Source organism: Lottia gigantea, assembly GCF_000327385.1.
Source record: "Lottia gigantea unplaced genomic scaffold LOTGIsca_4, whole genome shotgun sequence".
Classification (NCBI taxonomy): Eukaryota; Metazoa; Mollusca; class Gastropoda; family Lottiidae; genus Lottia; species Lottia gigantea.
Genome location: NW_008709379.1, coordinates 1191714 through 1211228, shown reverse-complemented (window position 1 = coordinate 1211228; position 19515 = coordinate 1191714). Strand labels below are relative to the sequence as shown.

The 19515-nt window shown below is 32.5% G+C and overlaps 3 protein-coding genes across 3 annotated transcripts; 2 read left to right on the top strand and 1 right to left on the bottom strand.

Moving 5' to 3' along the window:
• Nucleotides 1-3: 3 nt before the first annotated feature.
• On the bottom strand, nt 4-4513 carry LOTGIDRAFT_228731 (hypothetical protein). Its single transcript, XM_009059658.1, has 8 exons — nt 4391-4513; nt 2906-2975; nt 2670-2717; nt 2402-2508; nt 1622-1809; nt 1197-1322; nt 821-891; nt 4-503 (listed from the first exon to the last, which is right to left on the bottom strand). The coding sequence occupies exons 1-8, from the start codon at nt 4413-4415 to the stop codon at nt 413-415; spliced, it is 726 nt and encodes a 241-aa protein (XP_009057906.1). The 5' UTR covers nt 4416-4513; the 3' UTR covers nt 4-412.
• Nucleotides 4514-4737: 224 nt separating this feature from the next.
• On the top strand, nt 4738-12694 carry LOTGIDRAFT_209569 (hypothetical protein; the record flags this gene model as incomplete). Its single annotated transcript, XM_009059657.1, has 18 exons — nt 4738-4839; nt 5191-5334; nt 5662-5733; nt 6082-6140; nt 6490-6601; nt 6978-7060; nt 7348-7418; nt 7749-7842; nt 8209-8285; nt 8561-8698; nt 9021-9085; nt 9431-9522; nt 9764-9878; nt 10160-10291; nt 10663-10830; nt 11051-11212; nt 11566-11645; nt 12079-12694. The coding sequence occupies 18 exons, from the start codon at nt 4738-4740 to the stop codon at nt 12224-12226; spliced, it is 1914 nt and encodes a 637-aa protein (XP_009057905.1). The 3' UTR covers nt 12227-12694.
• Nucleotides 12695-13382: 688 nt separating this feature from the next.
• LOTGIDRAFT_105585 (hypothetical protein) lies at nt 13383-18632 on the top strand (the record flags this gene model as incomplete). The annotated part of the gene is made up of 12 exons (XM_009059656.1): nt 13383-13633; nt 13979-14051; nt 14393-14496; nt 14692-14863; nt 15179-15362; nt 15565-15656; nt 16058-16140; nt 16493-16640; nt 16920-17164; nt 17461-17557; nt 17945-18109; nt 18519-18632. The coding sequence occupies 12 exons, from the start codon at nt 13383-13385 to the stop codon at nt 18630-18632; spliced, it is 1728 nt and encodes a 575-aa protein (XP_009057904.1).
• Between the last annotated feature and the right edge of the window lie 883 nt (nt 18633-19515).

Below are 19515 nucleotides of genomic sequence, written 5' to 3'. Positions count from 1 at the left end.
ATGTTAATATGAAAAGTGTTTATTTTGTCATTTTGGGGATTTTCTTGACATATTTTATGAATGAACAGTGAGCATGAAGTTGTAAGTCTAATCCAAAGTGGTATAGTATGAATATTATGGTTGGATCCCCATCTCAAAGCTATCTGAATACAACTCACTAGTATGGCTCAATTCATTCAAAAATTATGACTTTTATTTGGTCTATAGAAGTCTCTTTCATTAGCCTGATAGTTCTTCTGGATTTTATGCTGGTTTCAAGTGCAACAATAAATTGTAAGAAATATGAAATTATGTACTAAAATGTATCGCCAAAATAATTGAAAGCACCAGCCATTATCTGTTCACTATGGTGGATTATATTATTATACAATACATAGATTAGATCCTTTTAAGTATATAAAATTCACAATGTTTATTTTTGACACTGTCTATCATACATCTGTTTTAATATACACATACTGTCAGCATATCTCATTTCATTTTTTAACCCTGTTATCTGCCATCTGAAAATATAAAGAAACAGGTTCAAATTTCATTAAAAAGAGCTCATTTTGACAGATATAATGTATCAGCTAATGAAAGTTTAATTTATTTTCGTTGCACAGGCAAGAGAAATGATTACACAGATACATTTTTTAATTTAGTGTATGTTGACTACATTTCTAACTTTGGACTACAGGATGACCTAAGCTGATTTTCAGTGAAATGAGTGGAAGTAACAAAACATAACATTCAGGTCTGATAACCTTCATACACATACAGACCACATATAAATTGTCCATAATGAATCCAGGCAAAACTAAGCAAACATTTGGCCTACCTGTTTCTGGTTTCTTTCCATCTTGCCATATGATTTATTAACAGTTGTTCTGGTGGGGCTCCTTCATTAGTCTAGATAGAAATAATTAAAAATATTGACAAAAAAACATTACAAGCTATGAGATGGCTCTGAAACCTCCATCAATAGGGTTCTATAACAGGGCTGTTTATATATTTTTTTGGCATCTGGACATTTTTCAACAACCTGTGAAATCTGATCTCAAGTTCCCCTTGAGAGAAGTTCTATTATATAAATACCAGTGTGACATGATGTTTTGCCAGCAAATGGCGGCTATGGGTTCCAATCTCGATGACCATGTGAAAGTATCCAGTTCCATGGTGCAAAAAAGTTAGGATTATTTTTGTTGTCAACTTACAGAATGAATATCAAGATGTTCCTGTGGTTGAGGGGTAGGTACTGGTACACGATGATCAACATGTATATCACTCTTCTCTTGTTTTATTGGTGGGGGCAGTTCATATACATCTGGGAACCTGTCCATCTGAAAAACAATATTACATCATACTGTTGTTAATTAAAACTTATTTCATGATACACACTCTCACAACAAAGAGATTTGCTGTATTGAAAATCTGAGCAAAAGACAATAAAAAAAAGCTTGATCATCATTCTCAAACAGATAAAGTCGCAAATTAATCTCAGCAATCCTTATCACTTTTAAGTATGAAAATCAGACATTTTGTTTTTTTAACTCTATGATAATTATTATTATTATTATAATTATTTCTCAATTAACAGATGAAAAAGCTGTAGAAGTGGACACAGTGTATAGTACATTACCTCGTCATCACTGCCAGGTTTAATGTCCTGACTAGGTGACGGGGATCTCTGTACAGGTGGAGCTACCAGTGGTTCTTTACTCTGTGGATCGTTCTTAATCCAAGCTCTGCATACTGGATATAGAGGAGTTTCTTCATTAAACTGAGCTAAATCAACACTTCTATCAAATAACTTCATCACATATGTATCTGGGAAAAGTATATAGATTGAAAGGTATATTGAAGAATTGAGCAAATATGGATTAGTGATACTATACTCCAACTTGAATAATCAAATTGAATAGTCAAGAAGAGGAATTGATCAGAGGAATAATAAACATGAATGATATTATGAATGTAAGCCTGCCAAAAATATATTGTTATCTATATCAACTCTCAGAAATAGTCACTCAGTTGTGTCAATTGTTACGGAAGAGTAAGTTTATTACTCATGCAATAAGCCAATTCGGTATTATTCGTGAACAGCATGCTGATTCCCTTCTTCTGCCTCAGGATAAACTACCTCGATTTAACATGGCAGTCTATGGACAAGGATTTTATACAAATGGTTTACGGCATTTACAATCATCAGACACATTATATATCTTGAACTGACAATCTGCTTAAGAAAACGAAATCTTTTTCCATTGTGGCCACAGACTCCCATGTTAAATAGACGTTTGTCCCTCAGTGGAAGCGCACGTGCATGCATAATACCGAATTGGCTTATTGTTTAAACACATCATTTTAAGATTCAGTTTTAATAATCGGTAAATGGAAATGATTAGGATAAAGAACTTACGTTGTGGCTGTCCAGACCTTAAACTTCCTAGGTCATCTTTTCGCTTTCGTTTTCTGTTGGCTTTAGATGGAGATTTCTTGGGAGAGGCAGAATTTGAATTAGATGATCTATAAATGTAGAAAAAATGATCCAAAACACTGTAACTCAAGAATGTATGATTTGAAAGAAGTTTAATTCAACAATGTTGGTATAATATTTATAAGACATATTATAGAAGTAGGAAGGTTAATACTCTGTTCAAATTGTAGATTAAAGTTGAGTTACTGACCTTGGTGTGGGTAAAACTGGATGAGTAACCTCCTCACTATCACTTGGTCTAAAAGAAATAAAATTGAATCTAAGTAAGCTTATACTTAAAGTCCTAAAAAAAGTTCTAAATACTGTTTAATGGAAATATGCTTTACATAGAATTAAAAAAAAATAATTAAGACTATTATCATGCTATTAGGTTCCATGAGGGGTATTAATGGTAACAGTTCATATAAAAGTAATTTATAGACTAACCCATCATCTTTCTGATCTACAAGATTCTGTAATGTGGCACCAAGTCTATTTCTAGCTGAAGCAACTTCAACTGCAAAAAAAGAGAAAACTGGCTCTCTAATTTTTTTTAAAACAAACCCTGGTTAATCGAGGGAGGTAATTATCGAAAGGGTGCCTCAAATGATTTAATCAACCGAACATCTTTCTTTGACTGACTCCCAACTGCTGAGGGAAGTATCCTCAAGTCGTCTTACTGAGACTCTTACTCCGATTCAGGTGTCTATAATCCGAAGATCGAAGATGGAAGACCTCTATAAAACGAAGACCCAATTATAAAACGAAGACCCACTATACTATAAAACGAAGACCCAATTATAAAACGAAGACCCACTATACTATAAAACGAAGGCCCAATTATAAAACGAAGACCCACTATATTATAAAACGAAGACCCACTATACTATAAAACGAAGACCCAATTATAAAACGAAGACCCACTATACTATAAAACGAAGACCCAATTATAAAACGAAGACCCACTATACTATAAAACGAAGACCCACAATTCTATAAAACGAAGACCCACAATTCTATAAAACGAAGACCCACTATACTATAAAACGAAGGCCCAACTATCAAACGAAGACCCACTATACTATAAAACGAAGACCCACTATACTATAAAACGAAGACCCAACTATAAAACGAAGACCCACTATACTATAAAACGAAGACCCAATTATAAAACGAAGACCCACAATTCTATAAAACGAAGACCCAACTATAAAACGAAGACCCACAATACTATAAAACGAAGACCCACTATACTATAAAACGAAGACCCAACTATAAAACGAAGACCCACTATACTATAAAACGAAGACCCAACTAATGTCAAGGTTTTTTTAAACCAATCAGAAGCCAGATATAGAGTTATTGCGGGAAAATTGGCGACTTACATTAAATGTCAACAAAGCGACCATTGATATCTTTTTACGCTTTAATAGACAGCAAAATGAAATGATTAATTCACACAGTGATCACAGACTCAAAAAAAGAAGTGAAGATTTCGAACAACAGTTGTAAATTGTGCATGAAGACCCTACAATAACTATCTGATACAAGATTTAAAGTGATACATTACTTAGTATTTTTGTATTTTTCTGCTTATGTTTATGTCGATGAGACCTTTTTTTTTTTAGATGCCACCTGTGCAATACAGAATACAATTGAAGTGAAATCAGGACAAAGGGTTTAGGTAAAGTCATTGAAGAATAATGGCAGCTATAATCCAAACGTATGATAGTATAGTGGGTCTTCGTTTTATAGTTGGGTCTTCGTTTTATAGTATAGTGGGTCTTCGTTTTATAGTTGGGTCTTCGTTTTATAGAGGTCTTCCATCTTCGATCTTCAGATTATAGACACCCCTCTGATTCAGTAATTTAAGGTTTTTTGTAGTAGGGTGGGTGTTAAATATAAGAAATTGGAAAACAATATGATTAATACCATGTTTTCCTTTAGCACTTGACATTTTGGTCTATGCAATGGATATATCGAATTCGCTTAAAGATTAGAAGTATCTTCAATTATTTATTATATTTTTCATCATAATTCAATCAAAGAAGCCGCCATTAAGAAATGAACTTCCGGTTTCTAGCTTGTTTGTCTGAACGGTGACCTCTTATTCAAATAAGCATAATTTTTGGCAATTTCAAACATTCAATTTTCAGAAGCAGTAAAACAATAATAACATTGTAGATACATTATCAATAAGAATCATCAAGGCCATTCCCTATCATTATATATCAAATTTTACATTTAGTAAAACAACTCTAAAACAAGTGCAACTTAAAATGGCCGACAAGGATCAGTCGGACGTGTCAGCGAGTCAAACAAATAATCCTTTGACAAGGAAATTAAATAAGATTCTTGAAACAAGGCTTGACAATGACAAAGTAAGTATTCAGTAAACTTGGTATTTTATTATGGAAGCAATCGGGGAATTCCTTAGCATTGAAACTGTCCAGTTTCTGTGCAGTGACATATTTTATGGACAACCATTTGCACCAAAAGTATTGTCAGTGCTGGCTTCTTAAGAACCATATGACAGGTTTCAAAGTTTCGCTGCATATTTGACAATGCAACTCATCTCCTCCCTTATCCACTGAGAGTATATCATCTTACTTGACTTATTATTCTGTTTATCTTAGAAGGATTAATGTCAATGATAATATATCAATGTTCATACTGTGCAGTATGACATTACTACCTTGCTGGCCTATATTTTTTATGTTTTTAAATTGCAGGACATGTTGGAAGCCCTCAAGGCTTTGTCTACAATATTTACAGAGAACAATCTACGATCCAGAAGAAATTTACGAAGTGACATAGAGAAGAGAAGTCTGGCCATTAATGAAGAATTTTTACAGTCTTTTCAAGCTGTCAAAGAGGTATTTTTATACAAATTAATATTGTATAGTCATCAAGGGCATTAACTGAAAAAAACCCACCTGATTATAAAAATGAGCTCCTCCAATCATACATGTATAGTTTAATGTTGATTCAAACTATGCATGTGCATGAGTTCAACCAAGAGTTCAGGGGTGTAAATCAGATGACTTAACCACTACGTTCAGCCTCTTGAGAGCCTTTTGTGTTGTTTATTTCCCTCATGGTCAATTTGACTGTTGTGGTTAAGTAGTTACCTGTAATCAAAATCCCAATAGATTCATGTCACATGTGTATTTATCTATCTATTATAAAATATCTGCTTCCAGCAACTGGACTGTGTTTATTCTGATGTAAAAGAAATGAATGAATGTTGTCAGGACATGACCAATAGATTAAAGGTATTAATACACTCTCTTTCAATTTTATCTTTAAAAGAATTCTTACAGTAACGTCTTGTGTAAACCATGCAATGGTTATATTTCATGGAAATATACTTGCCTTATACTCTTATCCTTGTTTCCATAAATCTTGAGATCAAAATCAGGAGTGCTAGATTTTGCATGTTAGAAGACTAATCACACCTAATATATATGAGATATGCAAACCTTTACTACCTTAAAGTTGTCATGGTTTTAGAAAAGATGATAAACCCCTGATAATTTGATGTTTGATGTAAATCATTTCTTTGAATTATTAATTTTCTTGTTAATGAGTATAATAACGTAAAATAATGTTGAATATTGTAGGCAGCTAAAGATCAGACCCATGATTTAATCAGTCAGACTACAACTCTTCATGCTGAAAGGTACAACTTTGTTTGCTATGTTTAACATATTTTTAACTCAGCTGTTATATGTTCTATTTCAACAACCGATTAATAACAATGATGCAGGTCAGATGGGCCCATATGTCAAATCGTCTAGTCTTTCAATTTGACAGTACATGCTGTAGGGGTTTCTAAGATTTGTTCAACATAATTTAACCTGTAACAGCTTATTATTTCAAAATGTCTGGCTTTAGTTTTAGTCTGACATTTTAAAAAAAAATGATTTTCATTGTTCTGGAATGAACGTAAAACTCTGATAATGATTTTTTTACATTCTGCAAAGATCATTATCATATCAATATCTGAATAACTGTAATGTTTTTTTCAGTCAAAAGTTACAGATGAAGTCACAAGTGGCTGATGCTTTTCTGAGTAAATTTCAGTTAAAATCAGAAGAAGCTAAGATTATCAGAGGGACCAGAGATGGAGCTTTACATCCTGTGAGTAATTTGCACTCAATTTGAAATTTAGTATATTTTTCCATAACTCTAGTTTTGAAAGGGGAGGATGGATATTCCAAGCCTTCATATCAGTGGTCCTGAGTTTAATTGCTGCACATTTTATTATTATCAGCTACCATTGTGAAGCATTTGATTTCATCATTTCACCATTTCATTGAATTATATTTTGAGGGTCTAATCTACCAAAACTTTCAAATGCAACCATATCTGCAAAAGTGTATAAATCAAAAGATTTAGGAATCACATATTGCTAGGAGCTAACATCGTAAGTAGTGAAATACACCTTTTTTTACACAATTATTAATTATAACTTATAGTGAAAGCCCAGTATTTGACTGGATTGTCAATATTTCAGGAATTTTTCAAGGCCTTAGCTAGAGTGAAACAAATACATAGTGATTGTAAATATTTATTACGAACCAACCAACAAACAGCTGGGTAGGTTATATGGATTTTTAATCTTTGGTGAAATTACATGCTTTAATCAAACTGTCCTTGACAATAACTGTTTAAGATATGATTATATACTCTGATGATTTGACTGAATGAATTGCACTCTAGAAACTATACTTGTTGATGATTTCAACATGTGTCCTCAGCATGAAATGAGCTCATGTTTATTTGCTTATGCATCTCACAGATATGCAGGGCCACCATGAAACCTGATGCATGCATTTCCTTAGAGGTAGATATCATATTCAGAATGACATATTACTTTGTTACAGATTAGAAATAATGGAATCTATGGCATTACATCAGGAATCAGCTTATGAAAGGCTTTATAGATGGACACAGAGTAAGTATGAAGGGTCTCCATATTTCCCAGTCTTGTCTGACTGGAGCTTCAAGTATTTTTCTGTGATAACTGTATCTTATGATAACAAGCCTTTTTTCACAAGTTTGGAGAAGCTTTCAAGAGGCTTTCAGTATTCCACTGTGATCCATGATCTTTTCAGAAGCATTAGAGAGATACAGTTGGCTAAAAGTTTCTTTACAAGTTGATAAAGCTGGGTTAAATGAGTATTATTCACTTTTTTTTATCAATAAGTTGGTTATTTTAGCTGTTTAGTAAAATATCACATAAGTGAACTGTCAATTTAACATTTATCTATTTTATTTTTTCTAGATGAATGTCGAACTCTGACAGGGGATTCCCCTGATGTATCTATTGTATTATGTGATGCTATGAAAGCATTGTTAGATAGACCTGTTTTATTCAAGTAAGCCCATTTTTTTACTGTCTTTGAATGCTTATTGACATATTTATCATAACTTGTTGAACAGAACATTTATACAGCAAGGAATGGTTTTTGTGTCAAATAACAATATTAACTATTCTAGTCTTTTAAAAATGCTTAAAGAAAAGACTTGTCAATACTCTTAAAAGCAGGGCTCATGAAACACAGACTGTATTTTGATGTAATTTTATGTTTAGTCTATACTTATCCTGTAAAATGTAAACGATACAAGTTTTTTTTATAAAGACCGATATGAACTAAAGGTGTGATTTTGTGCTTGGTGATTCAAGCTTGATTTATCTTTTTTTGATTAAAAAGTTGAAATAACCCAAACGCTTCTTTTTGTAGATATTCATTAGATGAGTTTGGAACAGCTAGAAGAAGTGCTGTAGTTCGTGGTTTTATAGATGCTCTAACTAGAGGGGGTAGGTACAAGACATTACTTATTCTAGGATGTTTACATGGTGCCGACAGGTCTTGAAGAAACAATTTGACAAATATATATAGAAAAAGTTGTGTTCAGTGTTCAATGAGACAATATTATTGATAGAGGTATTGATATGAATTCCTATATGGTGATACTGGTATATTGTCTTTATATCTTAATGTAGACCTTTGACTGTCTCAAATTTTAAGGTTTAAATTTCAGACACTTTTTTAATCGCCTTTTCCATGACATTTCTTTTTTGTTACTTTCTAGGACCAGGTGGCACACCACGACCTATTGAACTCCATTCCCATGATCCTCTACGATACGTAGGTGATATGTTAGGCTGGTTACATCAGGCTGCAGCATCAGAGAAAGAACATATTCAATCTTTATTGAAAAAATGTGAAGGTAAGGAACAAAATGTCTATAGAAACTAGAAAAATAGAACAGTTGCTAATATGCTTTCTCTTATCATGTAAATACAGTGAATTCATGATCCCATCTCAATGGCTTGAAAAAACTAAGTACTTATTTTGATCTATGCAGAAATTCAAGCTCGAAACTTTCAGTTTTTTATTTACAAATTAGTGGTATTGTGGTCATATTTTGAATTATTTGCATGCAATATTAATTGTTTATATTATGTTGGATGTGCAGTTCATCACTCTTTAAAATTGATCTCTATATACATTCGCTTTGAGTGAATCTAATTTCGTTTCAAATATTTCAGTACAAGAATCTCAGATAGAAGATGTTTTAGGTCATATAACTGAGGGTGTCTGTAGACCATTTAAGGTAATTGAGGAAGAAAGAAGCTTCATTTGACAAGGATAAAGAAGGTCTCAAGACCCTGTCTACTTTCTTGTCTTTTTGCATTCATCTATCATGGAGTAATTGTTCTTGAATAACTAAATCTATTGGTATAAAGAGAGATGACTTATTCAAAGCCATCAGACTTTCACATGCCAACTCATTTCCTCAAGATAACACAGTTTCACAAAGCAAGTTTCTAATGCATCTAAAGTATTAGTGACTATGCTTTCCTTGCAAATTACACCTCATGGAACATTGTATGATAGTGCTCAACTTTAGTCAAACTAGAAAGGTCAGTTGTATATCATTATATTTTCTGGTTCCTAGGTTAGAGTAGAGCAAGTATTGGTATCAGAACAAGATGCTGTAACTCTGTATAAACTAGATAATTTACTCAAATTCTACCACAATACAATCAGGTCAGTTTCTCTTTCTATTTCATTTATAGATAAAATGAAGTTTCACCAAACTAAGAATGATAAAACTAAAAAAAAACACTTAAAAAAGTGATTCTTGATATATACGGTTGACAATTCTCATATTCTTATTCTTACCCTACCCCACAAATCTTGCTGTGATATATCCAAATTTATGCTCACCATTCAGAAAACACACCTTCGGCCTGACAATACATTGCTATATTGATATTATATATTTCAGACAAATAGTAAATAAAGAGGCTGCACTGTTATCAACATTGAGTGAAATCCAGGGTTTATCTCATAGAATGTTTTTTAACAGCTTAACTTGTAATGCTAACAAACTTCTAGATAGGGTAGGTAATGTCAAAAATTTTAGTCCATAAGATTATAGAAATTGGACAGAACTTGGGACAGTTTCTCTAGACTTATGATCATCTTACGCAAATTCTTATGCAAGTTTCACTAAACTGGTCCTCTTGTTGTAAATATTAAAAATATTATAAAAACACATGGAAGTACTGGTGAGGAGATATTGGTACCACTTTAAATAATAGATTTGACAACCACTTAGAAAACCATTTCCTGAAAAACCTTTTTTCCCAAAACTGAACTTGATGTTTTTTTGATTTAACAGGTTGAACTTCCACCATCTGATTTAGGACCAACATCTTCCCTAACCCAGAGTCTACAGTTACTACGAGATGTCCTGGCTTGTCATGATGCTTCAGTTGTACCTATAGATGATAAAAAACAAGACTATAAACAGGTTTGTCTGTTCATAAAATATAAATCTAGGCTGAAAAGGGCCCATTCTTTGGTGAATGGTGGATATTTATCAGATGTAGAATTGTAAAGTGTTGATAACAAGGGGAAACTGAAACTAGATGTACTCTAGTAAAATGAAAAAAAAATATTTTGATAATGTTAGAAAACATTAGCTATCTTCAACCTTGAATAGGAAGTTCTGTTAGTCTTTGGCTCTGAGCTTAGTCATAGTTTGTACACATTATAGATGCCTCATATAGAAAAAAACCTTTGATACATATATATTTGATGTTTTTGGAAATTGACTGATTTTAGCATGCCTGCTTTTATGTGTAAGACTTATATTGATGATTATTTGAATTTTATTTCCAGATATTATCATGTGTTGTGGACCCCCTAATTCAGATGTGTTCAGTATCAGCTAGTAGATTAAACAGTATAGATATGGCAGCCTATATGATAAATGGTATCTATTTAATACAGTCAACATTAGCTCTGTATGAATTTACTGATACTAGACTAGAAATGTTACAAGCTCAGGTAAACTAAAACCTTTATTTCTTTGAATTTCAGACCTTTGTTCTAGTATACTGTATAATTGTGAAAATAGTGTGCACCACTTCACACCTTCAAGTGATTGTGATTGCTTCAATTTTCTTAACACACTTCAAGGCACAGTAATTAGTGAATTTTTAAGAAACTTTGTGGAATTTATTAGTATCTGTACATAATGTTTCATTTCCTTCTGTTTCTATTTCAGATTGATGCCCATGTAGACACCCTGATCAGTGAACAGGCAGCGTTTGTATTAAATAGAGTTGGTTTATCTTCTATATATGGTACAGTACAGACACATCAAACCAGCCAGGGCCCTCTATCTAGTTTACAAGGTCTAGATGGTATCACTGTTAAATCAGCTATGGTAAGTAAATTTCTTCACCAAGCCATAAACATTCTCACTTATTGTTGAAATGAGAAGCTGGTATCTAAAATCAAAATGAAAAATAAGTCTTTGAATTTGGCCGCATGACCCTGCTTGAATTACTGCCTCTTGCATAACATAACCTCTAAATTTTTTTTAGTATCAGGTAGACTGACAGACATTGTTAGCAAGGACCACAGACATTAGCCATAACAGATGTCTGATTGAAAATTAAAATTGTACAAATCGATGATAGGTCTCCCCTATACACATAAAACAGAATTTTTTTTCAATTCCTTTAAACTAAGTTGAACCTTGGAAGAGTTGGATATAAAGAGATTATTATATTTCAGAATAAATTTGACAGTTATTTGGCCAGCCCTGATAGTTTAGTGTTACCACAATGTAGTCTGATACTAAGTGCACTAGTAAGGTAAGACATTCACAGGTCCCATACCAGGAAGATGGTTTTCATTTATTTGTCTACACAGTTCCTTCCAGGTTTACACATTTTTGACAGCAGTGTTGCAATGCCTTGATGCAGATCACATTCTTTTTTTATGTTGGGAAAATCAGGCTAAAGAATCATTGGCGAAAATTTTATTGTCACTGGAAACTGGCATGTTTCTGATGTACTGTCAAGAGATTTGGTATTCATCTTGCAGATTGTAAGGTTCACATGATGATCTGGTACAAAACATCTTACAGTTGCAGTTCTAATGTCTATAATTCATGAAATAAATGTGCTGATTTAATGTTTATTTCAATCTGATTGAGATATCCCAGATTTCAGCCAACCCTCGTATTGATTATGTATGATCTGAAAGTCTTGTTATTTATAATAAATTTTATTTTCTATATTTTAGAGACAACATGAAGAGAAGAGCTATAGATTTAATTTGTCAGGCGTATAAACAGATGTACGAGGGTATATATAACCCACAGAATGAATACCGAGAACCACAGTCTATTGTACCGAGAACTCCAGACCAAGTTGTTAAATTACTGTCTTAGATTTGTTATAGAATCAGGAGGGGGTTGTTATTTCCAGAGCTCCTGAACAATTTGTTAGACTACTGCTAAAGGATTGCAACAAAAATTGTCTATTTGACCTAGAACTCTAGATCAAGTTGTTAAACTACTCTTAGATTTTGTTATAGAAATTGTTTGGCAAATTTTATGGGAGGAATTGGCAGAAGAGTGTGTGCCAGACTTCATATCTGTTGTACCTAGAACCCTGAAGTTAGTTGTCAAACTTCAGTCTAAAAGTATGACAGAAATCATGGGAAGTGGGAAATAAGACAATGAGGGATCTCTACCCCTAAATGTGAATAAATGTTGTCAGGCTTTTATTAAAATGTGTATATTTTGTTATAAATGAATTGTTTGGGAGAATTCTCATGTATAATATTGATTGGTATATATTATTTATGATGGGAGATTTTTTTCGGAAAATTAATAAAACATTATTAATTTGTTGCATATTTGTTTTTTTTAATGAAAGAAAATTTGCCATTTAATTATAGAAACTCGTGCTGGTATAATTATGTAACTAAGAAACATTGCTTGCTATGTGGATGCCCTGTAGGGGACAGGGAATAGACAAGTCTATCTGCTAAGTTGCGTCGTCATGTGTTCTGGAAGAGAGATCATGAATGGAATTTAAACGACATAATAAATTGATAACTGATAGAGGTCAAACATGCTGCAAGCCATTAACGATTAAAAGAAAAAACAAACGAATATAATATAGTTAAATGAATATTGTTTATGGACTAAAGGTTAATGCTATGAGACTTTGTGTGACAATCAAGACTACACTGCCTTTCATTTTATGTTTAGTTTATGACTGGTTGTTCAAGAAACAGGATTTCCCCTAGCAAGGAGCACTCCACGTCCTTAAATCTCATTGGTTCATTATCAAAACATTGCGCGTAGCAATATTAAAAAACTAATTCTCCAAAGTATGGAATTACATTCAAAGAAAGGATGTTTTTGAAAATTGTCTATTTTATATTTGTTTTTCAAGTTAGAAATGCAAGTAAATAAAAATTTTTCAAATGGTTCTTAGCGCAAAAAGTGAGGTACTAATTCATTTGCGGATTGGTCAACATCCGGTAGTTCCAGGGCACTTTTATCAAAAATTGGTCAATTATGGAGAGAAACTGCTATGATCTATTATATTTCTCTTTTACTTTTTTGTTTAGCCCCAATTATAGGACGAAAATTTCAATATAGTGGATCTTGGGATCCCTATGAAAAAAAATATGGCCGATTCTCAGAAGCAGAGAGGCTGAAAATGCTTCAAACTTCAAGAGAAATGTTCCAGTTTGGCTACGACAGTTACATGAAATATGCTTTTCCTGAGGATGAACTCAATCCTATAGACTGTAATGGACGCGGTCCAGATTATTATGATCGGTAATAAAACAATCTAAATCATTAAAGCTAAATCCTGACTCTAATTTGGCTCAAAAAGTATAATGCATACACAAGTCAAAGTCTATAAGTAAAGATTCCAAGTGACGCAACATGTTAGATGCTTGCTTATTTTCCTGGTATTCAGAAGTCGATCGTCCTGGCATTAGTCGAGGTACCAGTACTATGACATCTAACAGCATTAATATGACCAGTGGCTCTATGTCGGTTAGGCAATGTCATTGAATCTTTTGCCAGTTTGAATACCATTTAAAAAAATATTGACTGCTGATAAGCATATTGGAAGGGTTTAGCACACATCTTCTAACACCCTTTTCGTTGTTTCAGTTCTAACATCAATATAAATGATGTACTGGGAGATTATGTTTTAACTTTGGTTGATTCACTTGACACATTAGCAGTAAGTATATATACAGAATTCATTATGATTTAAGAAAGGTTTCCCAAGTATTCAGACCTCTGATGAATGGTGAACTTGAATTTTCATTACAAAGATGAATTCAATAATGAAGCCATTTTATTGGTAAAAAAGGGGTGAAAACCGACTCTGGCTGTGGAATCAGAATTTGTCTTATCTTGAAAAGGATAAAAACCCACGAAAATTAATCACCTAGCAGACGACGATTCAACTCCATACCAACTGAGTCTTCCACTGGTATTCAAATACTATGTCAAAATTTAAACTATGATTTGGCAATGGTTAAATATCTCTACAAGGTTTTTTACTGATTTTGATTTCAGATTATGGGCAATAGTTCAGAATTTCAGAATGCAGTAAATTTAGTCATTGAGTATTTAGATTTTGATAAAGATAATACAGTTCAAGTTTTTGAAGCAACCATCAGGTTTGTTTCTTTGATAGTCCCAAAGACTTGTATCTGAATATCCCTTTGTTAGATTAAATATTTTATAGATGTTTTTTGTATACTGTGGCAATGGTGGGATTGTAATTTGCTTGAAATAATGGAATTCAGCCTAAAAAACACATCATAATTTATTGGCACAATGATTTATACAAAACATATGAATTTTCTTTTCAGAGTATTAGGTTCCCTGTTGTCAGCTCATTTGATTATAATAGATAGAGATAAACCATTTGGTGATATGAGACCGTTAGATTATAACAATGAATTATTATCATTAGCTCATGATCTAGCTGCTAGACTACTCCCGGCATTCGATGGTACAGCTACTGGAGTTCCATATCCTAGGGTAGGTATTCTAAAATCCTAAGATAGTATATTTGGAATTGGACTAATTGTAATGTAATAGCTGAAACAAGCTTTACACCACAAGTTTTATTTTGTATTAAGTACAGTACTTTTTCACTACTTGGGTTACCTCTTTCTTTTTCCAAATTTTACTCCTAAGTGACTATAAAACAAAGTTTTTCTAAATTATTTATGGCTATACAGATTTTGTCTTTGTATCAAATATGCAGTTCTGTAAATAAACATGAGTATATTATATCTTCTATTTTACATACAAACTGCTACATTTATAGAATATGATAATTTTTTTTTACAGGTAAACTTACAAGATGGTGTACCTACTGATTGTACTAACGAAACTTGTACAGCTGGTGCTGGAACATTATCTCTAGAGTTTGGTGTCTTATCAAGGTTACTAGAAGATCCTGTATATGAATCGAAAGCCAGACGTGTGGTCAAGGCTCTGTGGAAATACAGGTCAAATGTCACTGGCCTTTTTGGTAAATTATGAAAATAAAGATCATAAAAAATCAAAAATAGCAATCAGTCAATAGATGGATGAGGCATGAAGAAATATCTATAAAATAAAGTTTGATTACAGTATGTAAAATGAATATAAGTCAATATGTTGTTGAAGACTGATTGAAATTTGGAGCACTCAAAGTGTTAGTATTATAAGAGATATTCAATCATTATTTATAGGTAATGTTATTGATATACAAACTGGAGAATGGAAAGGAATAATGAGTGGACTGGGAGCTGGTTTAGATTCTTTCTATGAATATTTACTCAAGGTGAGAACCATTCTATCTTCTTACATACAAGTATAGGTACAGAGGTTGTATAAGCAAAGACTTGTTTCCAAACCTTTTCCTTTTGTATGTGTTTAAACAAGAATGAAATTCAGATAGTTTTAGAAAAATAGCAAGCTACAATGGGAGAAACATTTCTAAATTATTGATACAAATTTAACCAGTGATTGTTGTTCTATAAAGCGCTGTCTATATGTGCCATAGAGGATATTGACCGTCGGTCATTTGAGCTGCCTCATTGGTCATGACAGGCAAATAGAGCCAAATAAACAGCTCTGATATGTGGTACTTACAATTGCTAGATACAACTAACAGATTTTAACAAGTTTAATTGTATGAAATATAACCTGGAATTAAAGTCTGTTGTTGTTTTATTTTTTCAGTCGTATATTTTATTTGGTGAGGAGGAAGATTTTAAAATGTTTAATGAAACTTATGAATCTATTAAATTTCATATGAAAAGAGGGTAGGTATGATTTGATCTCAGATTGGATATATATGTTACGTAAGGTAAACATTCCTTGAAAGATGAAAATAAATAACGATTTACAAGAGATGCTCACTTGCTTTGCATGGGTAATCTGGAATCAGGACAACTCAGACCAAATAAGACAAATAAGTTCATTGATACCAATAAGAAGATCATGGGCCTAATTTGACCAGCTTTGGCTCATTAAGAGCCTTTTCAATAATTGATTTGTGTTGATCTTCTGTTTGCTAGAGTTTCCCTTGAATATCCTGGGTCTATTCCTTTGGTGTCATTTTGAATTGCTCTTCCCTTTTGTGTCTTTTTTCAATACAATTTCATGTTTTCACAGGAGAACAAGTTGTAACAATGGAAACGGGAATCCTCCTATTTATGTGAATGTCAACATGAAGACTGGAGATTTGTTAAATAATTGGGTTGATTCTCTACAGGCAGCCTGGTCTGGAGTTCAGGTGAGTGCACATGTACTGGTTTCTCTAGTTTATAATTCAAACTGGGTCTTATGGAGTACTCAGATTCTCAGGGGGGACATCAGCTGATGGAGAAATCTGAAGAACTTGATGGAGTTCGAATTTTTTAGGAAAGTTTTGTATGGAATTTGCTCCAGAATCTTTTCCATGATTTAGTTCATTGCATATTAGCATCACAATTATTGTAAAAATAACTTAAACCCTGTGCCAGTGCCTTATATTGAATAGTAACTTGTTACTTTTCAATCACCCTAACCTATAATATGATCTCCTTTGAAACTATTACAGGTATTAAACGGAGATATAGAAGAAGCTATATGTTGTCATGCATTATACTACTCTATATGGAGAAAATATGATGCCATTCCCGAGCGCTATAACTGGCATCTAAAAGCTCCAGATGTCAAGTTCTACCCTTTACGACCAGAATTTGTAGAGTCCACATACTTCCTTTATCAAGCCACCAAGAATCCATTTTATTTCCATGTTGGCAGGGATATCATTAATAGTCTAAATGAACATACACGCACAGAGTAAGTTGATACGTATCTTAATTAGATTTTGATTTCGTTAGATGTTCATCAACAGGCAGATCAGAGAAAAGATATCATATGTTTATAACATGCTTATTTATACCTTTATTAATATCTTGAAATATTTAACAAGAAGTAAAACTTGACACGGCATGAAAGTTTGCAAAAACCTATCTTGTTGTTTGTTGTTGTAAATGGTTATATATAATGAAACTTGATAAACCCTGTAAGTGTGTTTGAATTCCTTTCATTCTATATTGACAAGCTATATAGTTATATCACAGTTTTATTTGTAGTTGTGGATATGCAACTGTACATGATGTTATAACAAAAGAATTAGAAGATAGAATGGAGAGTTTTTTTCTCTCAGAAACTTGTAAATATCTATATTTAGTAAGTCAACAGCTCTTTTCAGAGTTTATATCTAGTGATATAAAAAATGGCCTCCAATGAAAGGTTGTATGAAGCCATTGTAGATGCAATAAAGTCAAGAGTTCTTTAATCAATAGTCCTTTCGATGTTTTAGTCAGTTATCTAAGTATTAAAGGAGTTATTGTAGTATTATTAAATTCAAATTGAAAAACAACAACATGCAAGAATCTTAATGATCCTTTCTACTAGCTGGTACTTGGCAAAACTCCTTGGCATTGGTCTTTCCTTGATTATTAGTACCCATTTAAAGATACATCTACTAAATGGTGAGGAAAGATGACATATGATAGCTTATAAATTAGTGATCGTATCTATCTTACAAAACATGCATTAAATTTTGTATTGTAGTTATTTGATAAAGATAACCATGTAAATAAAGAAGCAAGTCGATATGTTTTTACAACAGAAGGTCATATACTACCTATTACTAGAAAACTTAGACAGAAAGTCTGGAGTCCAAGTAGTGATATCACAGTTTCACCAATAGTCGATACTAGAACTAACACTACTAATGTAAGTCTAATTTATATTTTAGTTGAGTTTATTTACCGTATATTTCCGAATATAATGCATAGTTCTACCAAATTTGGGATTTTAGGCAACTCTCTATAGTAATAATAAACTTGATATTTGACTAATCCTTTGAGTTGGTTTTTCAGTCAAGGATTAAAATCACAGCTGAGTCAACATTGGACATAAATTTGCTAGATTCAAAATTTTTTAACAGTATCCCATTTGAGAAGGCCTTTGTAATGACTTTGAACCTTATTTTTTAGAAATAGTAGGACATATTTTAATTTAATTAACTAATAAGATGTTATAAGAAGATAAGATAAGAAGATTATGTCTCCCATGTTATTTCTTTACATAGTGTCTTTACTTTTCTAGCTAATTATTTTTCAATAATTATACGTATTTTCAGTGTGAGAGTATATCATCAAGCAGTCGTTATTTTCTACCAATGGAAAGTGAATATTTAGAGCAGATGGAACTGGCTGTAGGATTAACAGATTCTACTGATAGACCAAACAGCTGACCTCAATAGCTTTCCTAGACATTTTTTATTATTTGATGTGATGACCGGGTCAATTTCATATTGTTATAGCCTTGAGAGCTTGTTGTCTTTCCAAAACTACCAAATTTATTTGGGTACACGGATCAAGTTTCCAGATCTCAATGTTTTGTTTCCTGTTTCTTTTTTCTACATGGTAAATATAGAGTGGAGGATACACAAAAGGAAACATTTGGAACTGTATGTTATAAGGATTGTAAGAGGTTTGTTAGTCTTTGTATGAGGATTTGGTTCACTTACAGATTACGTTAGCACCATTCTGATATTCTGTTTCATGACTGTGAGTCAAATATTCTATTTGTCTGAAATAGCATTTGACTCAGTATACCCAAAATCCATACAAAGACAAGAATTGCTTATAATTTATTTTATGTATTTGGTATTAGGTGCTACAATGAAGATTGGTGTAATCATATTATTCACTAACAATACGAATTCTTATGGAATCTGTGAATGCAAAAGGACCAAAGAGATGCTGAAGACCTTACGATCTAATTAATTTACTACTATTATGAAGCTTAGAAATCTCTCTGAATAGTTGATATCTATACTTGAATTCCATAGAATTGATAACAAGCATTGTTATAAAATTTTTAATCCCATTGATAATAAGCTTTAGATTTTTAGCTTGAATGATCATTATGTCTCATGACAAGAGATTAATTCTCTAGGCCTTCTTTCTCTTTTATTTTCATTGAAGCATCAGGCTTGTGTTTCTTATCTATTTTCAAGTTGGCCAGTCATTGATTTCATGCTGATCTTTCTTTTTCAAAATTTATCATCTTTATCACTAGTGTGGTTTAAGCTTCCAGGAATCAGGAATGACAAGGTTCTTATTTTTTTTTTA